At 41.2% G+C, this 24,772-nt stretch overlaps 2 protein-coding genes across 37 annotated transcripts in view; one reads left to right on the forward strand and one right to left on the reverse strand.

Moving 5' to 3' along the window:
* Nucleotides 1–20,389, forward strand: part of DLGAP1 (DLG associated protein 1) — a 1,035,773-nt gene extending 1,015,384 nt beyond the window's left edge. For 30 of the 31 annotated variants that reach the window (XM_035269693.3, XM_035269689.3, XM_035269699.3 and 27 more), the window contains 3 exons: nucleotides 8,703–8,794; nucleotides 13,495–13,647; nucleotides 17,031–20,389. In XM_035269693.3, coding sequence (XP_035125584.1) covers nucleotides 8,703–8,794; nucleotides 13,495–13,647; nucleotides 17,031–17,240 — 455 coding nt within the window. In that variant the 3' untranslated portion in view covers nucleotides 17,241–20,389. Of the gene's footprint in view, nucleotides 1–8,702; nucleotides 8,795–13,494; nucleotides 13,990–17,030 lie in introns of those variants that run through there. The other variant, XM_054243574.2, reaches the window with a different exon arrangement.
* On the reverse strand, nucleotides 1,624–24,225 carry LOC118146647 (uncharacterized). 6 transcript variants are annotated; one of them, XR_013525745.1, is made up of 6 exons: nucleotides 24,045–24,225; nucleotides 19,188–23,966; nucleotides 6,272–6,402; nucleotides 3,930–4,010; nucleotides 2,689–2,817; nucleotides 1,624–1,813 (listed from the first exon to the last, which is right to left on the reverse strand). XR_013525745.1 is itself a non-coding variant. In XM_078347835.1 (5 exons), exons 2-5 carry the CDS (start codon nucleotides 19,318–19,320, stop codon nucleotides 1,805–1,807), a joined length of 402 nt encoding a protein of 133 aa, XP_078203961.1. In that variant the 5' UTR covers nucleotides 19,321–23,966; nucleotides 24,045–24,225; the 3' UTR covers nucleotides 1,624–1,804. The 6 variants fall into 6 exon arrangements, 1 of the variants encoding a protein (XP_078203961.1); XR_013525743.1 differs by having other exon boundaries at nucleotides 3,930–5,215; nucleotides 6,193–6,402; XR_013525744.1 differs by having other exon boundaries at nucleotides 2,689–5,215.
* Nucleotides 24,226–24,772: the final 547 nt, after the last annotated feature.

Raw genomic sequence — 24,772 nt, forward strand, 5'->3', positions numbered from 1 at the left:
AGAAAATCTTCTGGAAAAGAATCGCCATTCTAGATGCCTTGAAGAAATTTTATGATTAATGGGAAAAGGAAAATATCAACATTAACAGGAGTTTAGAGGTTGATTCCAACCTTTGTGGATGACTTTGAGGGGTTCAAGACTTTAGTGGAGGAAGAAACTGCAGATGTGGTAAAAACTGAAAGAGAAATAGAATAAGTGAAGCCTGTAAATGTGACTGAATTGCTGTAATTTCATGATCAAACTTGAAGTTAGGAGGAGTTACTTCTTTTTTTTTTTTTGAGATGGAGTTTCACTCTTGTTACCCAGGCTGGAGAGCAATGGCGTGATCTCGGCTCACCGCAACCTCCACCTCCTGGGTTCAGGCAATTCTCCTGCCTCAGCCTCCTGAGTAGCTGGGATTACAGGCACGCACCACTGTGCCCAGCTAATTTTTTGTATTTTTAGTAGAGATGGGGTTTCACTATGTTGACCAGGATGGTCTCGATATCTTGACCTCGTGATCCACCCGCCTCGGCCTCCCAAAGTGCTGGGATTACAGGCTTGAGCCACCGCGCCCGGCCGAGTTACTTCTTATGAATGAGCCAAGAAAATAGTTTCTTGGGGTGGAATCTACTCTTGGTAAAGATGCTGTGCACACTGTTGAAATGACCACGAGGGATTTAGAATATTACATCAACTTAGTTGATAAAACACTGATAAGCTTCGGGTGGATTTTGACTCCAGCATTTTTTTTGAGATAGAGTCTCCTCTGTTGCCCAGACTGGAGTGCAGTGGCATAATCATGGCTCACTGCAGCCTCAACTTCCTAGGCTAAGGTGATCTTCTCACCTCAGCCTCCCGAGTAGCTGGACTTCAGGCATGTACCACCACGCCTAACTAATGTTTCGTATTTTTAGTAGAGGTGGGGTTTTGCCGTGTTACTTAGACTGGTCTCGAACACCTGGGCTCAAGTAATCCTCCAGTCTCGGCCTCCCAAAGTGCTGTGATTACAGGTGTGAGACACCATACCCAGCCTTGACTTCAAGTTTGAAAAAAATTTTACTGTGGGTAAAATGCTGTCAAACAATATTGCATGCAACAGAGAAACTTTTCATGAAAAGAAAAGTCAGTCGATGTGGCAAACTTCATTGTTGTCTTATTTCAAAAATTGCCACAGCCGGCTGGAGCAGTGACTCATGCCTGTAATGCCAGCAGTTTGGGAAGCCGAGATGAGAGGATTGCTTGAGGCCAGAAGCTTGAGACCAGCCTGGGTAACATAGCAAGATCCTATCTCTACAAAAAATTAAAAATGAAAAAAAAATTATTTTAAAAAGAGACATTGTCACAGCCACCCCTACCTGTAGCAGCCACCACTCTGATCACAGCAGCCATCCACATCAAGGCAAAACCCTCCCTCAGCAAAAAGATTATGACTTGCTGATGGCTCAGATGTCCATTAGCATTTTTTAGCAATAAAGTATTAGGTACTTTTTTTTTTTTTTACATAATGCTATCACACACTTAATAGACTACAGTATAGTGTAAACATAACTTTAATATGCACTGGAAAACAAAACATTCATGTGACTTACTTTATTGTGATATTCATTTGTTGTAGTGGTCTGGAATCAAACCCACAATATGTCTGAGGCATGCCTGTATTACCCAGAGAAAGTTAGACTGAAATGAAACATACTAGGTGAATTACAGTGTAGGTGGCAGAAAAATGTGACGAGTTCTACGTAGCATGTCCACTGCAGTAACCTTCACCACTGGGGGCCAGTCAGATATAATCCATTGCAGGGATGTCTGTCGTGTCCAGGTTTCAGGGAACCTACTTTGAGGATATAAGAATTATGTCTATTCTTTTCTGTTTCTGAAGCCTTATAAGGTCTGATGATCGTGGAGTTAGGTGTAGTATAATATAAGAATTAGAAGCAGTCAGAGAGACTGGGTGCACTGGCTCATACCTGTAATCCCAGCACTTTGGGAGGCCAAGGCGGGTGGATCACCCGAGGTCAGGAGTTGGAGACCAACCTGGCCAACATGGCAAAACCCCGTCTCCACTAAAAATACAAAAATTAGCCAGGCATGGTGGCAGGCACCTGTAATCTCAGCCATTTGGGAGGCTGAGGCAGGAGAATCACTTGAACCCGGGAAGTGGAGATTGCAGTGAGCTGAGATCGCACCACTGCACTCCAGCCTGGGTGACAGAGTAAAACTCTATCTCAAAAAAGAAAAAGCAGTCAGAAAAATGAGCACGTCTATCTTTTCAGTTCTAGAGACCTAACTTTTTTTGAATAGGAAAGGATACGTATGCTAATTATGCCCAAGGATTTGTAATCCTGATTTTAATCCAGCCAAAAGTTAAATGGTGTTTGTTTTACTTTGGTATCACCGCACACTGAAACTCCTCACAGCTTTGCCATAGACCCACTGGGAGGGTTAAAAGAAAGTGTTCTTTCTCTTCCTCCCTGTGCCTCTTATACTACCTCCTTTCTTCAGAAAAACAACCTATCCCACAGAGGTCAGTGGGAAAGAGGAGGTATGCTCTCTTCTAAATGGCTGGGTCTTTGAATGTAGTCAGGACATTTCAAATCATAGTTTGCATAAAAGATTCCCCTTGCCACAGCCAAAACAGATGTTCTCTGCTTCTCATTATGACATATAATCTTTAAAAGAAAAACAGAACTTGAAACTTATACCCACCATCTCTTTCAAGTTGTCCCTGGTTCCTCTCTTCTTTTCAGGATTGAAATTGCCTTCCCTCTTTTCAGGATTGAAATTGCCTTCCCTCCCAGTCATTTCAGGTAGTTGGATGTGCTTTGCTCTCTCTTCCTAATATGGGACAGTGATCAGGCCTGATGAATTTCTCCCAACTCTCCCACTGACTTACTATGCCCCTCACCCTTATCCGCTGGCACTGGCTGGGAAAAAATTACATGCAGCCTGGCATAGTGGTACATGCCTGCAGTCCCAGCTGCTCAGAAGGCTATGGCAAGGAGTTGAGGGCTGTAGTACCCCTTGATCATGCCTGTGAGTAGCCACTGCCCTCCAGCCTAGGACAGCATAGTGAGACCCCATCCATAAATAAATAAACAAATAAATAGAAATAAATAAACACTCAGTGGATAAATGGAATGTAGTATATACATACAATAAAATAGTATTCCGCTTTGAAAAACAAGGAAATTCTGCCATATGCAACAACATGGATGAGCCTGGAGGACTATATGCTGAGTGGAATAAGCCAGTCACTGGAGAATAAATACTGAATGATTCTGCTTCTATGAGGTATCTAAAATAGTCAAACTCACAGAAACAGAGAGTGGGACGATGGGTGCCAGGGTCTGGGAGGAGAAGGAGATGGGAATTACTGTTCAGTGGATCTAAAGTCATGCAAGGTGAATAAGTTCTCGAGATCTGCTGAACAGCACTGCACCACCATGAACAAAACTGTATTGTGCACTTAAATATTTGTTAAGAGGGTAAATTTCATGTTAAGTGTTCTTACTACAGTAAAGGAAAAAAAGAAAGAAATCACACTCAGATAGCTTCCAATTAAGTAGATTCAGACACAATTTTCAGTGAGTGTAGAGAGAAGAGAGCCCAACTAGACTGTGGTCAGAAGATAGGGACTGGCCACTGCAGGTGTTGTCCCTGGGGAAGAGACTTTGTAGTTTGAGCACAAGTTTTCTCAAATGAAGTTATCTGCTCTGACTCATAGGGTCCTGCGAGGATCTAATTAGATGCCTGTTTGTGAGTTTTGAAATACAAAGTGATGATAATTTAAGTAAACACATATTCACAAAGGCCTCCTAAAAGATCTTCCTGACTTTATGTGATTCACTAACCCAGGCCTGTCCTCTCTACTTTGGATCTTCTTAAGTAGTTATTGCGGAGTGAGGGGTTTTAAGAATTGTAAGTGGGGGAGTTTATAGAGTGCTTACTTCTTAAATAGGAGGAATTCCATTCAACTGCATTTTCTGTTTTGTTTTGTACTTCCACCGAAAGACAGATTAACAGAGGAGCTGGGGAAGGAAAGGAAAGGAAGGAGTCTATAAGCCTCACCATCAGGTGCCTATACAGTGTCTGGGGAAACTAGATCTACTCATAAAAAGAACTGCCCAGCAATACAAGGCTTATTATCTGATTGTTTCACAAATAGATGATATGAGTCATGGTTAAATGGCTTGCCTGAGTGATACGGCAGAGATAATTATTCTGCAAGATGCACTTGAATGTGCCCTATGGGAGATGGGTGGCTAAAACTGTTAACCACATCTGGGATGAACAGTCTGGAAAGAAAGCATGGACCAGAATGTGAAAGAGATCAACTCAACACCTGGAGAGCCTTAAAACCCCATTTCTAACTTTCAGAGAAAATCTGCTGCTGTTGGCTATGAAGTCTCAACTGTGTTAGTGGGATTTCCCCAATCTGACACTCAAAAAGACCCTTAGCTATCACCTTTCCAGGACCCGAAAAGAGACCTTATGAACTCAGTGATGGGACTGAAATAGTCATTCGCTACTGCAATGGTTTCCTCTGGGGATAAAAAAGAATGGGCTAGGAGTGGAGAACATATACTTTATCTGTAGGGCTTCATTTCATAGGAGAGAGAGAAAAGGGAAAAATAAAACAAATTCAGCTGGATATGCTGGCTCATGTCTGTAATCCCAGCACTTTGGGAGGCCAGGAGTTCGAGACTGACCTGGGCCACATAGTGAGACCCAAGGTTGGTTTAATCCACAGATGCAAAACCCATGGATACAGAAGGCCAACTGTATTTTTTTTCCACCCTGAAGGTTGGTATTGAATATTTTAGAGTAGTTTCAAAACAACATCAAGATGCTTCTTTCTTCTTCATTTCATTTCTTTACCAACTTTCAGCCTTTTTATTTCTACTTCTTACTTCTGGTGTTTGCCTTTTATTGTTGATTAATTTCAACTTCCTCAAGGCATGTGCAACAAATGTGAAATTTACTTTTGGAAGAAAGAACTTATCTCGTACACCAAGTGAGTGTCTAATGGAAAACAAAACAAAACAAAACACCTCCATTAGAGCTTCTTTCTTTTTTTTTTTTTTTTTTTTGTTAATCAATGAGAGCTTGTAATGTTGCTCAGGTTGGCCTTGAACTCATGGCTTCGCCTCCTCAAGCTCCAGGACATCTGGCCAGAGCCACCACGGTCCCCCTTAGAGCTTATTTCTTAAAATCAAAGTGAGTTTTTAGTTCTCTGGAAAAGAAAGTGTGGAGGACAAGGAAATATGAGTTGTCATCTTCTTCTCCCAAGCCTCCCTGTCTCATGATCTCATTCTAGGCCCAAGTGGTCATCTCTACACCCTGGGCCTGGGAAAGGTCATCTCCTGGACTCAGGAGTTGCAAGCATTCTGGAGCCAGTAGGGAATTTCCATGCAAGGAACATGATGGTAAAAGCCCGGGAAACAGAAGGGCCACAGCTCCACCCCAGATATTTTGCCGGGGCTCTTGCCAGGCCATGCTGAATGAAGAAAGATGTCCCTTGTTTTACTTTCGAGAAGACATCTGAGTTAGCCCAGCATATGTGGTTGTGTGTTGCCTGAATAATGGCTTAGAACAGTGCTGTCGTCTCCTCTTTTGAGAATCGCTGCCTTACTCAGCTATTTTTATTATGGAAAAAAAAAAAAATAGTTTTTTTTTTCCTTGAGAGGGAGTCTGACTCTGTTGCCCAGACTGGAGTGCAGTGGCATGATCTCGGCTCACTGCAACCTCTGCCTCCCTGGTTCAAACAATTCTCTGCCTCAGCCTCCCAAGTAGCTGGCATTACAGGCATCTGTCACCACACCCAGCTAATTTTTCTGTATTTTTAGTAGAAACGAGGTTTCACCATCTTGGCCAGGCTAGTCTTGAACTCCTGACCTCGTGATCCACCCGCCTCGGCCTCCCAAAGTGCTGGGATTACAGGCATGAGCCACCACACCCAGCCATGGCAGTCTATTATATAGCTCAGGGCATCAGACATAATTGAGAACCATCAGCTCAAAGTTTTTAGGTAAATCAGAATAGCTGGAGTTTCTGTGATAGCTCCCAGGAGCTATGGAACCCAGCCAGCAAAGTGAAGAGCTAGGTACCCTGGTCCTGACCTCCCAGGATCCATTCTGAGGTTTGCCAATCTCGCAGTTCTACCCTTCGGCAAGATAATTCAGAGAGGTTTCCATAAACCTCAGAGCTTACCTACAGCCACATCCTCACCAAGGAAGTGTCTGCTTCATATACCTTCTTGGAGCTGGAACACGTCATCCAGAGAGCATACCTGTCCCAGTAGACCGAGATGTCCAGTCCCCTTAAATAATCCAGACTTTGTTTTATCCTCTTCTCTCCTAGCCAGGGCAAGTGTGGCTCTCACAGTGGGCACACCAGTAGAAGAGGCAGAGGTTTCTGATCCTAGATAATAACCAACAATTATTAAGTGCTTACTGTAAATCTAACACAGCCCTAAGCAATTCAAATACACTAACGCTTTTAACCTTCACAACAACCCTCCAAATAAGTACCATTAGTCCCACTTTACAAATGGGAAAGTAGAGAAAGTGACTTGTCCAGGCAATAGCTGGTGAGGGCCCTGGCCCACTCAGGCCCTGTGTCTCCATAAACTGTCTTTTCTGGGGATCTTAAGAAACGGAGAGGAGTTCTTGCACAACTGATTTATTAAAGAGGAAAAGCATAACCATCCTCAGAGACTTTAAAGGCAGGACAGAAAAATAGTTAAAAACTTAGGCCTAGGCCGGGTGCAGTGGCTCACACCTGTAATCCCAGCACTTTGGGAGGCCGAGGCGGATGGATCACGAGGTCAAGAGATCGAGACCATCCTGGTCAATATGGTGAAACCCCGTCTCTACTAAAAATAACAAAAAATTAGCTGGGCACGGTGGCGCGTGCCTATAATCCCAGCTACTCAGGAGGCTGAGGGAGGAGAATTGCCTGAACCCAGGCGGTGGAGGTTGCGGTGAGCCAAGATCATGCCATTGCACTCCAGCCTGGGTAACAAGAGGGAAACTCCGTCTCAAAAAAAAAAAAAAAAACTTAGGCCTAAAAAAATTGCTACCAGACAACTTTCAAGGGAGACCCCTTGAGAACACGAAGAAGGCAAATAATATCTGCCTATGAGCTATTTGGTGTGGCTGGTGACATATCAGAGGAAGTATAAATGCACTGGATGACTTATGGGAATGCTGAAAGAATTTGAGTAACAGCTAGGTAGAATGTGCATCAGAAACCATTACCAGGCCAAGCACAGGTAGCTCACACCTGTGATCCCAGTACTTTGTGAGGCTAAGGTGGGCAGATCACCTGAGGCTGGGAGTTTGAGACTAGCCTGACCAACATGGAGAAACCCCATCTCTACTAAAAATACAAAATTAGGCAGGGGTGGTGGCTCGTGCCTGTTGCAGCTACTCTGGAGGCTGAGGCAGGAGAATCGCTTGAACCTGAGAGGCAGAGGTTGTGGTGAGCCGAGATCGCGCCATTGCACTCCAGGCTGGGCAACAAGAGCAAAACTCTGACTAAAAAAAGAAAAAGAAAAAAAACTATTATCTAGCCTAGCAGTTTTAAACAAACAATGGAGCAAATTGCTAGAAAACCCTGGGCCAGAATGGAGTTTCTTATTCTTCAGTTTTGTTGCTCAGACCTTATGGGTAATGAAGTTGAGAAGGGGAGACTTCATTCCACTCGGGTCTCTGGTTCTGTAAATTCAGAACAACCGGATTGCTTAATCCTGTGCTACATCTTCCCCTTGAAAATTTCCAACGAGGCAAGTGCTCTTCTGAGAAGTTCTCCTGCTCTAGTTTTTGATCCCGTTCTTCTTGACCGTGAGGGCACGTTGGGAACAGCCTGGTGGGTAACAGGGAGGCTGCGCCCAGTCCCCAAGGGTGCAGGCGAGCCCAGGGACACTCAGCACTGCTCAGCAGAGGGGCTCCGCTCCTCTGAGCACGCCTGCCGGCAACTGAAAGGTGCCTTGGACTGCTTGGGAGACAAGAAGTAGCTTGCTTGCAGAGAGGGAGATTTGAGCACAGTGCCTAGGAAATTCACCCTATATTAACAAGAAGACTGGGCAGCAGAGTATAAATCTAGGATGGCCCTGGCATTTTCTAGGCAACAGACTGAACATATTCACTGCTTAGAAAATATTTCAATCAGCCACAGCTCTTTCGGGACAGTACCAGTGACTGAGCTCCGGAAAAATAAGGAAGGATATGGATGGGATATGGTGAGTGCTAAGAGATTCCCCTTCCAATTTAATATTGCCTTCCTTGTGTTTGGGTTTCTATTAGAAAAACAGGCCAGCTGACCATGACTGCTGACTCCATCAATCCAGAACTATACTGGTAAACACTTGAAATTCACCCTTTGAGGTAAAGGAAGTTTAAAAAAAAAAAAGCAACAACTGTTTGCCTCTTCTCTTGGTAACATCCAATCTGTGCTGGAAAACTCCATTACTCCCAAGAAATATGCAGGATGGGCATGTGTTTTTCCAAGCTGATTTTATTACTTTAACCCAGGAGCCTCTATGACATAGATCACAGAGTCATGGCAGTGATTGGGCTGTCTGGGTGGGCTTGAGTGTTCTGTGTGTGTGTGTGCCATTTTCCCTAATTATTAGAGCATAACTTCCTCTTTGCTTTACCAGACTAAATCTCGACAATGAAGCATGATGTGTAAACTTCTCGTATATTTGCTCTTTTCAGTTCTAGGAAAAATCCGAACTGCAGTGGGCAGTGCCCAACTTCTCATGGCCCAGAAATTCTACCAGTTCAGAGAACTGTGTGAAGAAAACCTGGTAGGTAACACTCTCCTTCTACAATTTCCCTGCTAGCGCCATGAGAAGAACATGTCACCAGGACTGGCCCAACCAAAGTAAAACTGATTTTGAACCAAGTCAAGGTCCACTGGAGTCTCTCACTTGGAACAGAGAATTTTCGGATGAATCTTATTTCCTGATTGTCTTAAAATATTTATTTTTCACTTAAATAATCTTAGAAGAAAAAAATCAATCAAGTTAAAACTATTTCCTGCTTTTTTTGTAACTGAAATTTTCCATTTTCCTGGCTTTCCTATGGCATCTCTGATTTTATTGTTCTAACCAAAATATGAAGGAGTCTTATATTTCAAAAATAATATCACCCAAAAAAATCATTTTGGATAGTGATTTTCTTTTTAAAATGGCAGTCAATAACTATATCCTAATCTGAGTTCTCTGTTTTAATTCAAGAGCCAGAAGTCAAGGGCATCACAAAGTATAGATTTGATCTCCTTGAGACAAATGAAGAATTTATCCAAAAACAAAGCAAAACAGGCTGGGCGCAGTGGCTCACACCTGTAATCCCAGTACTTTGGGAGGCCAAGGCAGGTGGATCACCTGAGGTCAGGAGTTTGAGACCACCCTGGCCTATACGGTGAAACCCCATCTCTACTAAAAATACAAAAATTAGCTGGGCGTGGTGGTGGGTGCCTGTAATCCCAGCTACTCAGGAGGCTGAGGCAAGAGAATCGCTTGAACCTGGGAGGCGGAGGTTGCAGTGAGCCGAGATCATGCCATTGCACTCTAGCTTGGTAGACAGAGTAAGACTCTGTCTCAAAAAAAAAAAAAAAAAAAAAAAACTACAAGTATATCTTTTATTGCTCAATTTTTGGTCAAGCTAGATCTAAAACAATGGAAATGAAAAGCAACTTGTTTACATTGTGGCAAGTAACAACAATTATTTGCAATCTAAATGACTTAAAATATGATCTTAGAGGTTTTTTGTTTTTCTTTTATCCCAAAAATTGACAGTCATGATTTTGGAGTTTTAACCACTTCTTGTTAACAAGGAGAAATGTAGACTGAAAGAAATTTATGTAGACAGGGATCAACCAAGAGAAAATATAAAGAATGGAAAAGCTGGTAGTCTCCATTCCTTTTCTCTTTGTAATCTCTCTTTAGGGCTGTTCCTGAACCCTGCCCAATACACACACATTTAAATTTTCCTCTCTCTCAGAAAAAATAAACTCACCCTTCTTCCAATTTTTCAGAAATTTATTGTAGTATATGAGATCATTCGTATTAGTAAATTTATTCATAAGTGAATTCAGACCGGGCACTATGGCTCACGCCTTAGCGTGATTTTCTTTCTAAAATGGCAGTCAATAACTATATCCTAATCTGAGTTCTCTGTTTTAATTCAAGAGCCAGAAGTCAAGGGCATCACAAAGTATAGATTTGATCTCCTTGAGACAAATGAAGAATTCATCCTTCTTGGACATACAAAAACAAAGCAAAACAGGCTGGGTGCAGTGGCTCACACCTGTAATCCCAGCACTCTGGGAGGCCAAGTTGGGTGGATCACCAGAGGTCAGGAGTTTAAGACCAGCCTGGGCAACATGATGAAACCCCATCTCTACTAAAAATACAAAAAATTAGCCTGGGCCACAAGAGTGAAACTTCGTCTCAAAAAAAAAAAAATGAATTCAATCCAACAAATATTCTTTATTTTTTTATTCTTTTTTGAGACAGAGTCTTGCTCTGTCACCAGACTGGAGTGCAGTGGCAAAATCTCTGGTCATTGCAACCTCTGACTCCCTGGTTCAGGTGATTCTCCTGTCTCAGCCTCCCAAGTAGCTGGGATTACAGGCACACACCACCATGCCCAGCTAATGTTTTGTATTTTTAGTAGAGACAAGGTTTCACCATGTTGGCCAGGATGGTCTCGATCTCCTGACCTCATGATCTGCCCACCTTGGCCTCCCAAAGTGCTGAGATTACAGGCATGATCCACTGTGCCTGGCCCAATCCAACAAATATTTTATCAAGCTTCAGCTATGGGCCAGGTACAGAACTGCTAATTTGCAAACTTGCTAATGTGTCACAGATCTTAATTAACATGATTCTCTGTGCTCTAAATATAAGAAAGTTTATGGAAAGCCATATTGCTCAAATATGTACATGAGGAATAGGTACATGAGGAAGTCAACGTGTACGTGACACAGGGACAACAATACACCTTGTTAAAAGAAATATATGATGAGCATGTTGTGAAGAAGAATGCAAACACTATACAAATTTTAAAGATGAAATTGTAGATAGAAGTTTTGGCCAGGTACTGTGGCTCACACCTGCAATCCCAGCACTTTGGGAGGCCAAGGCGGGCAGATCACTTGAGGTCAGGAGTTTGAGACCAGCCCCACCATCTTGGCAAAATCCTGTTTCTACTAAAGATACAAAAATTTAGCTGGACATCGTGGGTGGGTGCCTATAATCCCAGCTACTCGGGAGGCTGAGGCAGGAGAATCACTTGAACCTGGGAGGCGAAGGTTACACTGAGCCAAGATAGCACCATTCCACTCCAGCCTGGCCAACAAGAATGAAACTCCCTCTCAAAAAAAAAAAAACAAAACAAAAAAAAAAACAGTTTTGAAAATTTTGCAGATTTTTTTTTTGAAACGGAGTTTCACTCTTGTTGCCCAGGCTGGCGTGCAGTGCGTGTGATCCTGGCTCACTGCAGTCACCACCTCCTGGATTCAAGTGATTCTCCTGTCTCAGCCTCCCGAGTAGCTGGGATTACAGGCGCCTGCCACCCCACCAGGCTAATTTTTTGTGTTTTAGAAAAAGAAAGGAAAAGAGAAAAGAAAACTCTGCAGTGTACCTACATTGTCTGATTCCACTGAACTATCGTTTCATACACTGAGGTACTGAATCAATTTAACCAATAGGCCCAGTGACCTCAAGACTTCTTTGAATTTCAAAAAATGTCTAGTTTAGTTTTAGTTACCAATAAAATAAGGCCAGATATACTGTGAGATCATCAAACTATAATTGAGAACCACTTTGTCAAAGCTTGTATCTGTCTATTCTGTAAATCGAAATACTAAGAAACACTTTTTTTTTAGTTTACCAAATCAGAATACTACAGAGAAACACTTTCATTAATTCAGACATTGTTAGAATAGATTTTAATACTGAATCAAACACAAACCTTAAAATTTATTTCTTCTAATGAACTTGAGAACTGTTGGGCACTTTGGGAACTATAAGTTTATAAATACATCTATTTATTTATTTATTTTTGAGATGGAGTGTCGCTCTTGTTGCCCAGGCTGTAGTGCAATGGTGCGATCTTGGCTCACCGCAACCTCTGCCTCCCAAGGTCAAGCGATTCTCCTGCCTCAGCCTTCCAAGCAGCTGGGATTACAGGTGTGGGCCACCATGCCCGGCTTATTTTTGTATTTTTAGTAGAGACGGGGTTTCACCATGTTGGCCAGACTGGTCTCAAACTCCTGACCTCAGGTGATCCACCCACCTTAGCCTCTCAAAGTGCTGGGATTACAGGCGTAAGCCACTGCACCCAGCCTTTATTTATTTTTATTTTGAGCTAGGCCACTAATACTCATACTTAAAAGGACCTAAAACGTCTTTATGATTTTGATGGTCATCAACTTTGCACTTTCCAAAATTCTGACATCATTTTTATTAGGGGTTAGTTTTAAAGTATATACTGGCCTCATGGTAGCATAGGACATGAAGTTTCACAGTCTATCCAATTGCCTGAAATTGGTCACCAAACCAGATACCAGCTAGGATCTCTTGACATATGGAGGCTGCCACCCATCTAACTGTCAATGCCTTTAGCTACTGCTGCAGGTAGTGATGAATAAAGGCTATGACATTTTCAGACTCCTAGCTGGGTTTTTTTCTGGTTTAGAGCGTATAAATTCAGGTTCATGCATTCTGTTATCAGGGATATGTGGATGGGGCAAAGAAAGTCAATGCTGAAACACTAAAGAATGTTTATTAATTATTACTTAGCAAATGGGCCATTTCAGACATATAGATATATGTATGTAAAGATAATGTGGTCTCACGTTTGCTGTATTACATTATAGTCAATTTAAAATGAATAAATTTCCAAATGATTTTGTCAAAGCAGTCATATGATAAAATTACTTCCCATGGTAAAATTACTTTCTATATTAGTAAACATCTTAATTATTAAACACATAGTGCTTTGAAAATCCAATATTTTATTACAAATCATTTGTTTACCCTAGCGTTTTACTTAACATAAATATTTAAACTAATCTTATTTTCGATTCCTTATCTGTTCTCTGGATAAACTGTATGGCATGTAGTCGAATACCAACTCTAATAATAACATACTCCATATTTTTTTCAAAGGTGGTATTTTCATTTAAATACGGTGTTTTAAAATGCATCCTGTAGTAGATCATGCATTCTGGGATTTTTCGTGTATTTAGACCCTTCCCCCATCCCATATTGAATTGATAGATGTGGTATCACAGCAGAAGAGTTTTACAACCTTGACATTTGAGAATCACTGGCTCCAACCGATGAGTGTATAAAATTACCATTTGTAACCTCCCTTAACTCCTGTCTGAAAACTAAAAGGAACTCATCCTCCTTATGTTGTTTAAAATATTTGAAAATGCCCTGTGCTTCTCAAGAATTGCCTCTAAAGCATGAATGTTTTTCTTTTTCTTGTGCAGAATCCTAATGCTCATCCAAGACCCACCTCCCAGGATTTGGCAGGGTTTTGGGACATGCTGCAGTTGTCCATAGAAAATATTAGTATGAAATTTGATGAACTTCATCAGTTAAAGGCCAATAATTGGAAACAGATGGATCCTCTTGACAAGAAGGTAGAACAATGTAGATTTTGTATGGTTCATTTAAAAACCTGCACAAACACTGGACAGTCTAAATAGGCTTCTGCATTCAGTCCTGCTGTTTACAATGTGAAATGGAGCTGATATCATATTAATTTCATTGTAATGACAATGTTTACATAGTAATCATTTGGGATATTATCTGTAATATGTTTCAGGCATATTTTTAAAGAAAAACCTGTCTTTGTGAATTGGAAAATGGGAATGTGGCGTTTTTTGTTAATTAAACTTTAAGTTAAATCATTTTAGTCACTGGAAGGAACTGCCTCCATTTTGCTTTTTAAACTAAAATAAATGACATCTTCAGTGCATGAATCCATAGAGCAAGAGTTCAACTTCCTTACACCCCTAGGATGTGTTTTCAAGAAAAGTAGGATGCCCTGAAAAATAACTGACTTTGATAATCATTTCATAAGTATAGTAATAAAGACATTACTGTTGTTCAAGCCTAAAAATATATCATAAAGTTTCACAGTAATTACATAAATGTTGGGGTTTTTTTTTTTTTTTTTCAAAAGAGTTTTGCTTTTGGTTGATTTGCCTTGGGGAATATTGCTGACTGGGGTCCACATGCAACAGTTTAGAAATAAAGACTTAAATTCTTTTACTTTAATTAATTAACTGTAATTTTCACATTTGATTATGGTGTTCCACCAGGCTCACACAGGTATCCAATGTCCAGCTCCCCAGGCTGGCCTGTCAAACATGACTTTTTTAACCCTTTGCTTTCCTATGGCCTCAGGTCAAATAGTTCTAAGAAAGTCAACCTCTCAAAATTAGGAATGGCTGTTCCCTTGAAATGTTGGTGATCCTATTCTTTTCAGGTCCCCTCACCTATCAGAGAGCTAACAGCAATCTAATCCATTCTGCTGCCGCATATCATGTTTTCAGGGTTCTTGAGGTCAATGGGCTCCCAGGAAAAATCCAGTCCCAAGGGACCATCTGTGACAGGAGGGTGATGCTCTCATCACTGTCCTCCATTTCCACTTCTGTCACTGTCAAAATGGGGTCATAGTGTTAAGTTGGAAAGTATTGTTGATGTACATGTGGCCTCTCACTTGGGAAGCCAAATATTTGCACCCAATCTAGTTTTCTTTAATCTGTGTTTAAAACTATATGTTAGATAAGCTTTAAATCAGTGTCATTTTAAGAAAATACTACAAATGTACACACACTGGTAATTTAGTTTCCAGAGCTGATCCACCTACTTTCTCATTCATTGATTTAAAAAATAAAATTAATAATTGGCCAGGCGCAGTGGCTTACGTCTGTAATCCCAGCACTTTGGGAGGCCGAGGTGGGCAGATCACGAGGTCAGGAGATTGAGATCATCCTGGCTAACACAGTGAAACCCCGTCTTTACTAAAAATACAAAAAAAAAAAAAAATTAGCTGGGTGTGGTGGCATGTGTCTGTAGTCCCAGCTACTCGAGAGGCTGAGGTAGGAGAATCACTTGAACCCAGGAAGCAGAGGTTGCATGAGCCAAGATCATGCCACTGCACTCTAGCCTGGTGACAGAGCGAGACTTCTCAAAAAATAAAAATAAATAATAATAATCATTGTTGGCCGGGCGCAGTGGCTCATGCCTGTAATCCCAGCACTTTGGGAGGCCGAGGCGGGCGAATCACTTGATTCCAGGAGTTCAAGATCAACCTGGGCAACATGGTGAAACTCAGTCTCTACAAAAATTAGCTGGGCATGGTGGTGCACACTTGTAGTGCCAGCTACTTGGGAGGCTGAGGCGGGAGAATTGCTGAACTTGGAGAGTTTGATTCTGCAGTGAGCTGTGATTGCACCACTGCACACCAGCCTGGGTAACAGAGCGAGACCTTGTCTCAGTAATAATAATAATCATAATCATTGTTTAAAAAACCAAAAGGTATAAGGAAAGGAAAATGACTAAAAAAATCCAGTATTCATATTTCTAAAAACATCCACTGAGTTATTCCACAATGAAGATTTAAAATGTCCAAAAGAAGTGATGCAAAGAATTGATATTTACATAGTAAATCATTAGTTAGCTTCATTTTTAAGTTTTTTAATGGACTTTGTCTATGATCAGAACTTTTCATCACCCCATGAACCTGAGGGGAAAAATGAATGAGCACAATCAGAGTCAGTAGAATATAGTTTGCACTCCAGGCTCTCCTTTTTTCTCTTTTAAGCCACACAGACTCCACCTGAGGCAGCCGGTGGGGCAACTCCAGGGTGAAAAGTTGAACCAGGCACTTGCCCTGGCAAGCAGGGAGGAATTGCTCTGCTGAGCATTGGTGTTAAGACACAGAGTGCCTGTTCAAGAATCACCGAAGCTGTATTTTAAAATAATGTTCTCACTTCGTTTTATGAGAAGGGAGGGTATTTTATTTAAAATGAAAACATCAGATTTATGTGCACCCTTTCACAGTCTGCAACGTCAGCCTTCTTTCCCTAAAAATCCTTTCTGGTCTAGATGCCATTCTTTCTCACTGCATTTTTTTTTTTTAATGACAAAGAGGTGACTGTCTTTTGTTTTTGCAGTGGCATTGAAAATATCAGCCCGTTTCATAGCGTGCTGCTGATAAAAGGAATGACCTCTTTCATCCTGTGTTAACTTTTCATGGCACAGTTTCTGCCCCTGTGATTGGAATTGCCTCCTGGGCTGCCAGTCATCCCGAGGCTCCTAGTCAGAGTCACCTTGGAACTGACTCCACTCTCTAGTGTAGGAAATATCAATGGCCTCCCTCTCCTGCGACCCTGTATATTGTATATTGCTTGTGTGTTCGTGTGTGGTGTTCAAAAGGGTCTAACCTGGTGTAGCACCAGCAAAGCTAAAGAACACAATCTGACATCTCTTCTTCCTTTGGTTAGTTCGGTTTGGTGGGAAGTTGGGGTGGGTGGGCCAGGAAGAGGGCAGAGATGTTTTTAAGCTCTGAACCAGGCTTGCACCCGGTGACTTGCGTCCTTAGAGGGGAAGCAGAGTTCTAAGATGCTGCTGCAGTCGCTGCTTCCTGGCCCATCTCTGGCACCAGGAGGAGTCTGGAGTCTCCAGAGAGAACCACACTCAATGTGCTGGGAGCCGCAGGCTTTCCGCAAGGGGCCTTTAAAATACCCACTTCCTTCTCTTGGAGAGACCTAGTTCTGCAATCCAGCCTTACCCTGGGCCTTAAGCTTACCGGGATTTATTTTTATATTTTTTTTCTGCATCTTTTGACTACCCAAGCCAGAATAATGAAGAAAAAAATAGATATGCAGTGTGCAGATCAGAACTAACCACCCCTAGGTAAAAAAATGTGTGTTCTAACTACTGACCTATCCCAGTTTTTCCCAAGCTTGTCCTGAGAAGCTGTGTAATGTCCTGAACCTTCTGCTTTGATCAGGAGAGAAGGGCCCCTCCTCCAGTGCCAAAGAAGCCGGCGAAGGGCCCCGCGCCGCTGATCCGGGAGCGCTCGCTGGAGAGCTCGCAGCGTCAGGAGGCCCGCAAGCGCCTGATGGCCGCCAAGCGCGCCGCGTCCGTCCGCCAGAACTCGGCCACCGAGAGCGCCGAGAGCATCGAGATCTACATCCCCGAGGCGCAGACCCGGCTCTGAGCGCCCGGCAGCCCGGCCGCCGCCGCCAAGTATCTGTCCCCTCCTCCCCCCGCCACCCCTCTGCCGGCTCCCTCTTCCCCTCCGAGCCCGTCTGTTTCCGAGCTCAGTGACTTCCACTGTCGTGGTGTAGTTATCCATCTCGCAGGAGCCGCTCCCCAGTCCCCCGTAACCCCTCACTTCCCGGACCCGTTTGCCCATCTTCTTCTTCACCGAGCTTCGCCCTCTGTCCTGATGCCGTCAACCCTGCCTCATACTGATATCCAACCCTTTATTTTCTGGGCAAAGCCAAACCCACCTGTGTAGAAGTGACGCCTTTAGGTCACCCACCATCCTCAGTTCTCGCAAGCTAGTCTGTTCAGCAATATAAAACCATAGGGTATTTCAGAAATCCAGTATCACAGGTTGATCCTTTAGGACTTACCGTCTTCCACGTGAAAGAAACTAGGCCTCCGATTCCCTTTATTTCCCCTAAATGGTTATTCTCTTTAAAAAGCAGATGGAGCACTTTGTTTCCAACCTCAGAAATCACACCATCTCACTGGAATCCATGAGGGACACAGAGAGAAAGGACCAGGCCTGGCCTGGGGGTGGGGGACCTGGATGTGTAGCAAGGATGGGAGAAGCGAAATCGGCAGGTGCCGGGGGTACCTGCACGCTCACAGCTGCACAAACTGCCTCACTGTTACTTCATCAATCACAGCTTCAAATGTTTCAATCAGCAGAAGATTGTAAATTCGATCTTTCAGGGAAATTAATCTATTCTGAAAGGCAATAACGTGGAGCAAAGCAAAGGAGGCACTGATGGTTTAGGATACAACATAAGGGATTTTTTTTTTTTTTTTGTCCTATTATTAAGAAAATCTAGACCTGAAATGTTTTCTCAACTCTTATTGTACTGTGTATATTTATATTGTTGTCGTGGCGGCTGTTTTTAAAGGGAAAGTGTCGGTTCTATTAATTTGTTAGCGTCCATCCAGGTGGGCCTACCTGATTCCACACATAAAAGTACGTATCTGCTTATAAAGCACTGTAAATGGCAGCAAAGCTGTTTTCATAGAAGAGTAGGTTTTCCTACTGTCCCTTTGAATGCTACACATTAGTCTGTTTTAACCAAGTAGTTCATATTTCAAATCTATTTTCTCCTTTCACCTCCTCTCACCACTACAGAGTCCAGTAGTACCTAGCATAGGATTCTGTCCTATGTCAAATGGCTAAAGTAAATTTTTACCCCAACAGACATGCTGCCTCAATCAAAAGAGCTGCCACTGTCATCTTGAGGTTCCAGGTAGTGAGAGAAGAAATTTGACCTTGAGAGTCAACAGCCATGAGGAGGTGGGGGAAGTCATGATTCATAAACACTGAAAGAAATCAAGGCTTTCGGCAGAGTGTTGACTTAGATTTTAGACATGTTGATGGGCAGTATGCATCAGTATCTAGCTGAAGTTGTCTTTAAATGCCCTTACTCGTTGAAGTTCAAACAGTCAGGATGTGGCAATCTTAAGTATCACTGGCATTTTATGTCCAGCTAACATCCTAAAGCATTAGAAATTAAAAATGAAAGACTTTTAGAAAACTACATCAAATATGCTTGCACCAGAGAAGCTTTTTAAAGGAAAACACTCTCATAGCCAGGTGCTAATTTAATTTTACTTATGAAATTAAGAGAGGTGATGGGTTCTGGCAACTAATATTTTCACGGATATATTCTAAAACCACTAGAGAATTCGCTACCTCTCAGAGCCATCGATGCTTTGAGCTACCTTTATAAACAGGGCACAAATGTTTACTGCTGTGGTTTACCAGAAAAGGGCTACTCACTTATTTTAAAACCAACCAACTTTTAACTAGGGTGAACAAAGCACTTTGAGTGCTTTGTGAAATTGGAGCATACACAGATTTTGAGCTTCAAGTATTTGCTAGTTTAAAAAGAATACACCTTTACTTTACCTTGTAGCAGCAATGAAAAGTCACACAAAGCTTGCATCGAGTAGGGCCAACTGCCACTTGGGTAGCCTATGGTCACATTCAATACAGGAATGACTTGGAACTCACAGATTAACATGAAAGAAGCAGCGTTCATCCAAGACCCATGCTCACAATTACAGCTCCGTGCCCTGAGGTAGAGTTAAGATTTGGATTAAAAAATAGATTTCTAATATGATTCAAGATCATCCTACAATATTTTCTTTGGAAACTGGTTTTGCCCAGGATATTTTAAAGAGAGACAAGAGAAGGCCTATTTATCTTGTCTAAGTGAAAGGTATTTGTATATTCATAAGCTATTTTTGGTAAGAATTTTAAATCTTTTAGCTCAAGGCCTACAGGGCATCATGACCTTTGCCTTCCTTGAAAAGACAATTTAAATTGTACAAACACTTTATAAAAAGCTAATTATTGATGTTAGAACATGACCCCACACAATGCTGCTTGACCCCTGAAACTGACATTCATGAGCATAACCTTTGTTACATTGTTCTTTTTGATGTAATTTGTAGAAATGTTTTTTAGTTCATAATGGAAAATGTATGTACCCTGAAAAATTACTTATTTTGTTTAACTTTGGTATAAAGGTGTTGGGCATTTTCTTGGGGAGGGGGGATTACAAAAGAAGTTTGTCTCCCACATCAAAAAATGTTCAAAGAAATTAAGTATTTATTATATTTTTTGCAGATGTTTCCATACAATTCACATAACCTTTTTGTAAAGAGAGATGAAGAAATGGATTAAAGATTTTTAATATTTGAAATGGTAAATAGAACTAATTTATTTGTAATATATTTCTGTTATTTATAGATGTTTCCTTAATGTTTTACTGTGCATTACCACTTTCATTTAAGCCTTATCCTTGTGAATTTACCATTTCTTTTTTAAAACATGTCTAGATGCATATTTTAAATAACTGGAATGTAAATCACTAGCATATCTGAATTCCCAAATGTAATTTTTAAAAATTATTTTGGTTTGGAAAAAAAAAAGATTCATTTGAAAGCCTTCAGATGGAGGGGTGGGGAACATTTTTATGGCTTTACGAATTGGAATTTCATAGGCTTATTTACCTAGACTGTGTGTGAACAAAAAAAAATTGTAAATAGATGAATGTTTCCCATAATGTAAAAAGAAGAAATTAATAAAATAATTAATGCACTGCTTTCAGGTCTGTGTGTTTTTACTATAGAGTCCCACTTCTTCCCAAATATAACTCATTGTCTTTTGAGGGGAATACGAATGCAATGAAAAAGCATATGATTCTAACTTTCACTGTATGGCATGAGTGCTATTCATTGCTGATGAGGTAGGGACAACTTATATCCTGTTGAAAGGGGTTTCAATACCGAAGAACTAAAAAGTTTACTCTGATAATCCCACTCATGAAGTTTCACATCAGAAGCTGATAATTACTGTCTATTTTATAAAGGAGTGATGAGTCTTTCAAATGTGCAAATTTATGTCAATTTTACCTATTTTGATTTCTCTGCATACATTTCATCTGCTTTGTTTCCTACTCAGCTCTCAAATGTAGGGAAAATCAGAAAAATGCCATGTGGCTTTCATTCCATCCTTGCAATAATGAAAAGCTGTGCCTCACAGAGGTTTAGTGACTTGCCCAATATGACACAATTATTAAAAGACAGATTTAAGTCCAGAATCCAAGGCTTTATTCAGGTCCTTGAGTGCCATCTCTGTTATTCTTGCCACATTTAATATTGGTAGTTATTTGCCATTGTCAATTTAATCTGGTTTTCATTTAGGTCATATTTATAAACCTTACTTTATATTAAAAAACACAAATTTGGCCAGACGCAGTGCCTCATGCCTGTAATCCCAACACTTTGGGAGGCCGAAGCTGGTGAATCACCTGAAGTCAGGAGTTTGAAACCAGCCTGGCCAACATGGTGAAACCCTGTCTCTACTAATAATACAAAAATTAGCTGGGCATGGTGGCACACCCCTGTAATCCCAGCTACACGGGAAGCTGAATGAGACAGAAGTACTTGAACCCAAGAGGTGCAGGTTGCAATGAGCTGAGGTCATACCACTCCACTCCAGCCTGGGCAACAGAGTGAGACGCTGTCTCAAAAAAATATATATACAAACTGACCATCAAAAAGGATAAATTTGAATGTTTTATGATGTGGACTTGCACTTATTTATTGTCTGAAACTGCCGCAACTCTAAAACGTGTTTCCACAGTGCTTCCTCCCAGTCCCATCAACTTTTCACCTTCATGCAGCAATCTTGGAAATTAGCATATGAGCCACTTTTTCTGATTTTTGTACATAAGCAAGACCTATGCCAGTCACTAGAATAACACACTGTACTTTTGAAACTGCTTTGGAAGAGGAATAATCAAGTGACTGAATCTCTGTGAGGTTACAAAGGCCTCATTACTTTGGTTCATGCACTGACTATTCATGTAGTCTGAACCATGATTATACTTTTTCCCTTTTCACAAATTAATTCTTCTGTTTCATTGGGGTTCTTTAAACATTTTAGCTAATCACAAAACAAAATGAGTTAGCTTTTGTATGTAGAAATCAGAATTTCAGTGAAGCTATTTCCCATATTACAGAGTCCACGCTCCAAATAAAAATGTTATTTAGGTTTTACATAGAAATTAAACAAAATTGTTTGTTCCAAACATGACTTTTCTTTTTATATCTTTGAAATCCACCCCTTGAGAATATAAACTGATTTTCCTTTAAATAAACGACATCTTAAAAATCATAGCGTCTGAATGTGTTCATTCTCGAATGCCATTGACACTAAAGGGCACTGAAATTTACCTCGTTTGCTCAATAGGCTGTTTGACTTGCAGCTGCTAAGCCAAGATTGAATCAACTCATTTTGCAAACAAACTAGTGGCCCTGTCTGAAAACCCTGTCTCAGCTCTAACTCAATTACCAGCACAAGTTTACTTACAGTGACTGTAAGCCACTCATCCTCTCCCATAAAGCACAGAGAGAGGAAATAATGTGTTACCTCCCAGTCCTACGCTCTCCTCTGGGCTTACTGCTGGCCCAGGAAGGCATCATCAAAAAATCACAGAAATTCAAAACCCCAGTGTTATTCCTGATTCCTGTGTCTCAGTTTAGACAGTCAAGGGATTATTTCTAGAGGTCTTCATTGTAAATGAGCACAAGCCTCAACTTAGAGAGAGCAAGCAAACATTTTCATAAATGCCAGTTCAAGCTCTGGTATGCAGCTGACTGAACTGTGGCTATTCATGGGACGAAACACTTTCACTAGTGCTGATTACGATTGCCACGTTCCCTCTTCACGCTTCTTGTCTGTCTTCTTGAAGGCTAATTTCATTTGGAAACTTGATAGGTAAATTAGTGTTATTAGCAAACTTCTTTTGAGATCTCAATGAAGAGGTTCTTCAAGTGAAAAACTCTTGCTTTCACTTTGGAAAAGAAGAAGTAGGAGCAAATAAGGTCTGCATTTTCTCTTCTGTTACAGAGGGGAAAATGCATTCTTCCTGTTGACTATACAAGATTATAAGCAACAATTTCAGATTTCTGTAATCTTGAATCCAGATGCTTTTACTGCTTCTGAGGACCAATGCTCTACAAATAACTATTCCAGTGTTGCTACCCTTCAGAGATTTGCATAGTTTTCAGTTGATGAACACTTCCTTCTTTCTCTGAGCAGTTTCAATTATTGAAAGCAAACAGAAACATCTAAGGAGCTGGACGATACAATAGATGGTCCCGTAAGGTATTGTCGAAGAAGCATCTCCCCAGGTTTAAATAAAATATTCTACTAACTGAAAAAGGGAGGGTTCATTTTAGAAGGGGTGTGTGTGTGTGTGTGTGTGTGTGTGTGTCTTAGGCAATGACCACTTGCTATAGGAAAATGTGTACTGCTGTATGTGATATTTTTTAAAAAATACCAGATTTGTCACACCATTTCCTTTCTAGAATAAAATCTAATGTGCTTTATAACCTCAGCAAATATGTTTGTCTGTAATTCCCAAGTGAGAGAAGCAGCAAATTTCAAAGGCAAAACTCGAGCAAAAGTGAAAAGGGGATAGTTTAAATAATTTACCCTTAGATTTCTTTCCTGTTTAGTGTATCTTAACATATTTCCTGAGAAGCCCATCCTCCTCAACATGCTCCTTTGCTGACGAGGGATTGACCTTTTCTCTTCTCTGCAGCCTGGCCGCTGGCCGGAGCAATACCTGGGAGGTCTTGGTGATCCTTGGCACTTCCAACATTGAGTTTGGCAAACATGAAAGCAACTCGAGGACTCCTGAACTTTTTCTTAATGTTAGTCAAGCAAGGTAATGAGCCTGGAATGACTGAAGAGGGATTCTTTCCAAGGAGCTGGTGCCTGTGTGTCTAGTTTTGAGTTAATGCACCAGGGATACCTTGACCATCAAGTCATTCAAAATGAAATCCAGGAAATCTTACAGAGAGAGTGAAAATGGATCAATAGTTTGGAACATTGAAAGGTGGAGAGGTGTTGGCACAGGAAAATGGGGATTTCCAAACTGAATTCAAGTGAGGGTTAAGCACTTCATCGACTGTGGTGTTGTGGAGAATAATTATTTAGATAATTCTAGGTAATTCTGCAGACAAAGAAAGAAAGGAAAACACTCTACCAAGAGGACCTAAGATGTTTTGGCATCAGTGTATTCAAAGATCCATCGTGGCTAAACTCATTGTGTTCTCAATGGTAGTTCATTTGAAGACAGGATGAGGAGGCCAATGACCAACTCTTCTTCTAGCAAAGACAACACATTAGGGTTGAGTTAAATATTCAACTGAGAGAATTTGGGTTAAATATTAAAGAAACGCTTACCTAAAAGAAAATATAGGTCTCAACAGCCATGGGAAACTTAACAGACCTCCTGAGAGAAGTCCTTCTGACAGAACTGTGTCACTGGGACGAGCCTCATTAAGAGGGCAGGTCTTCCATGACTATTAGCATTTGTCTGTTGGATGGGAGATGCATAAAAGACAGGCTCCCTACTCCAGGATCCCTGTTGGCTTCACCCCAAAGTAGTGATTCCCCAGTAACTCTTAAGTCACAAAGACAGGGGGAAAGACCTCATAGACTCCAGCAGACACACCCAGGTGTCACTTTGATTATCACATTCTGGCTTGGGATCAGATAGGAAAGCATTGCCATGGGCTTATACGTGGTTACAAATATTCCCAGCATTTATCTTGGAAGTTTGACTCACTATCTCACCAGCCTCAAAGTTTTGCCTAGCAGGTTCAGGGCCATTCTGTAAGTGGGTAAGAACCTAGATTTGAAGCCAGAGTACCTGGTTTGACTCCCAGCTCTACCCTTTACTAGCTGTGCATTTTTGGCAAGTAATTTCATCTCTCTGTGCCTCAATTTCCCCATCTGTACAATTAGCATGAAAATAGTACCCGTTTCTTAGGGTTCTTATAAGAATTAAATGAATTTATCTATGTAAAGCTCTTAGACTAATTCCAGGTGCATGGTCAGCATGGAATCCATGTTAAATATCATTATGATTATTATTACTATACATTTGTGCCCTGGCTGGACTGTTTTAC

Source organism: Callithrix jacchus, chromosome 13 (genome assembly GCF_049354715.1).
Source record: "Callithrix jacchus isolate 240 chromosome 13, calJac240_pri, whole genome shotgun sequence".
In the NCBI taxonomy this organism is placed as follows: Eukaryota; Metazoa; Chordata; class Mammalia; order Primates; family Cebidae; genus Callithrix; species Callithrix jacchus.

Coding starts and splice junctions, on each gene's coding strand:
- LOC118146647 (XM_078347835.1), bottom strand. CDS start 19,320: ATGAACGCTGCTTCTTTCATGTTAATCTGTGAGTTCCAAGTCATTCCT. Junction 6,403..19,187: donor CTTTTCATTGCTGCTACAAG/GTAAAGTAAAGG, acceptor GTTATTATCTAG/GATCAGAAACCTCTGCCTCT. Junction 2,818..6,271: donor ATCTCGGTCTACTGGGACAG/GTATGCTCTCTG, acceptor GTCCCATATTAG/GAAGAGAGAGCAAAGCACAT.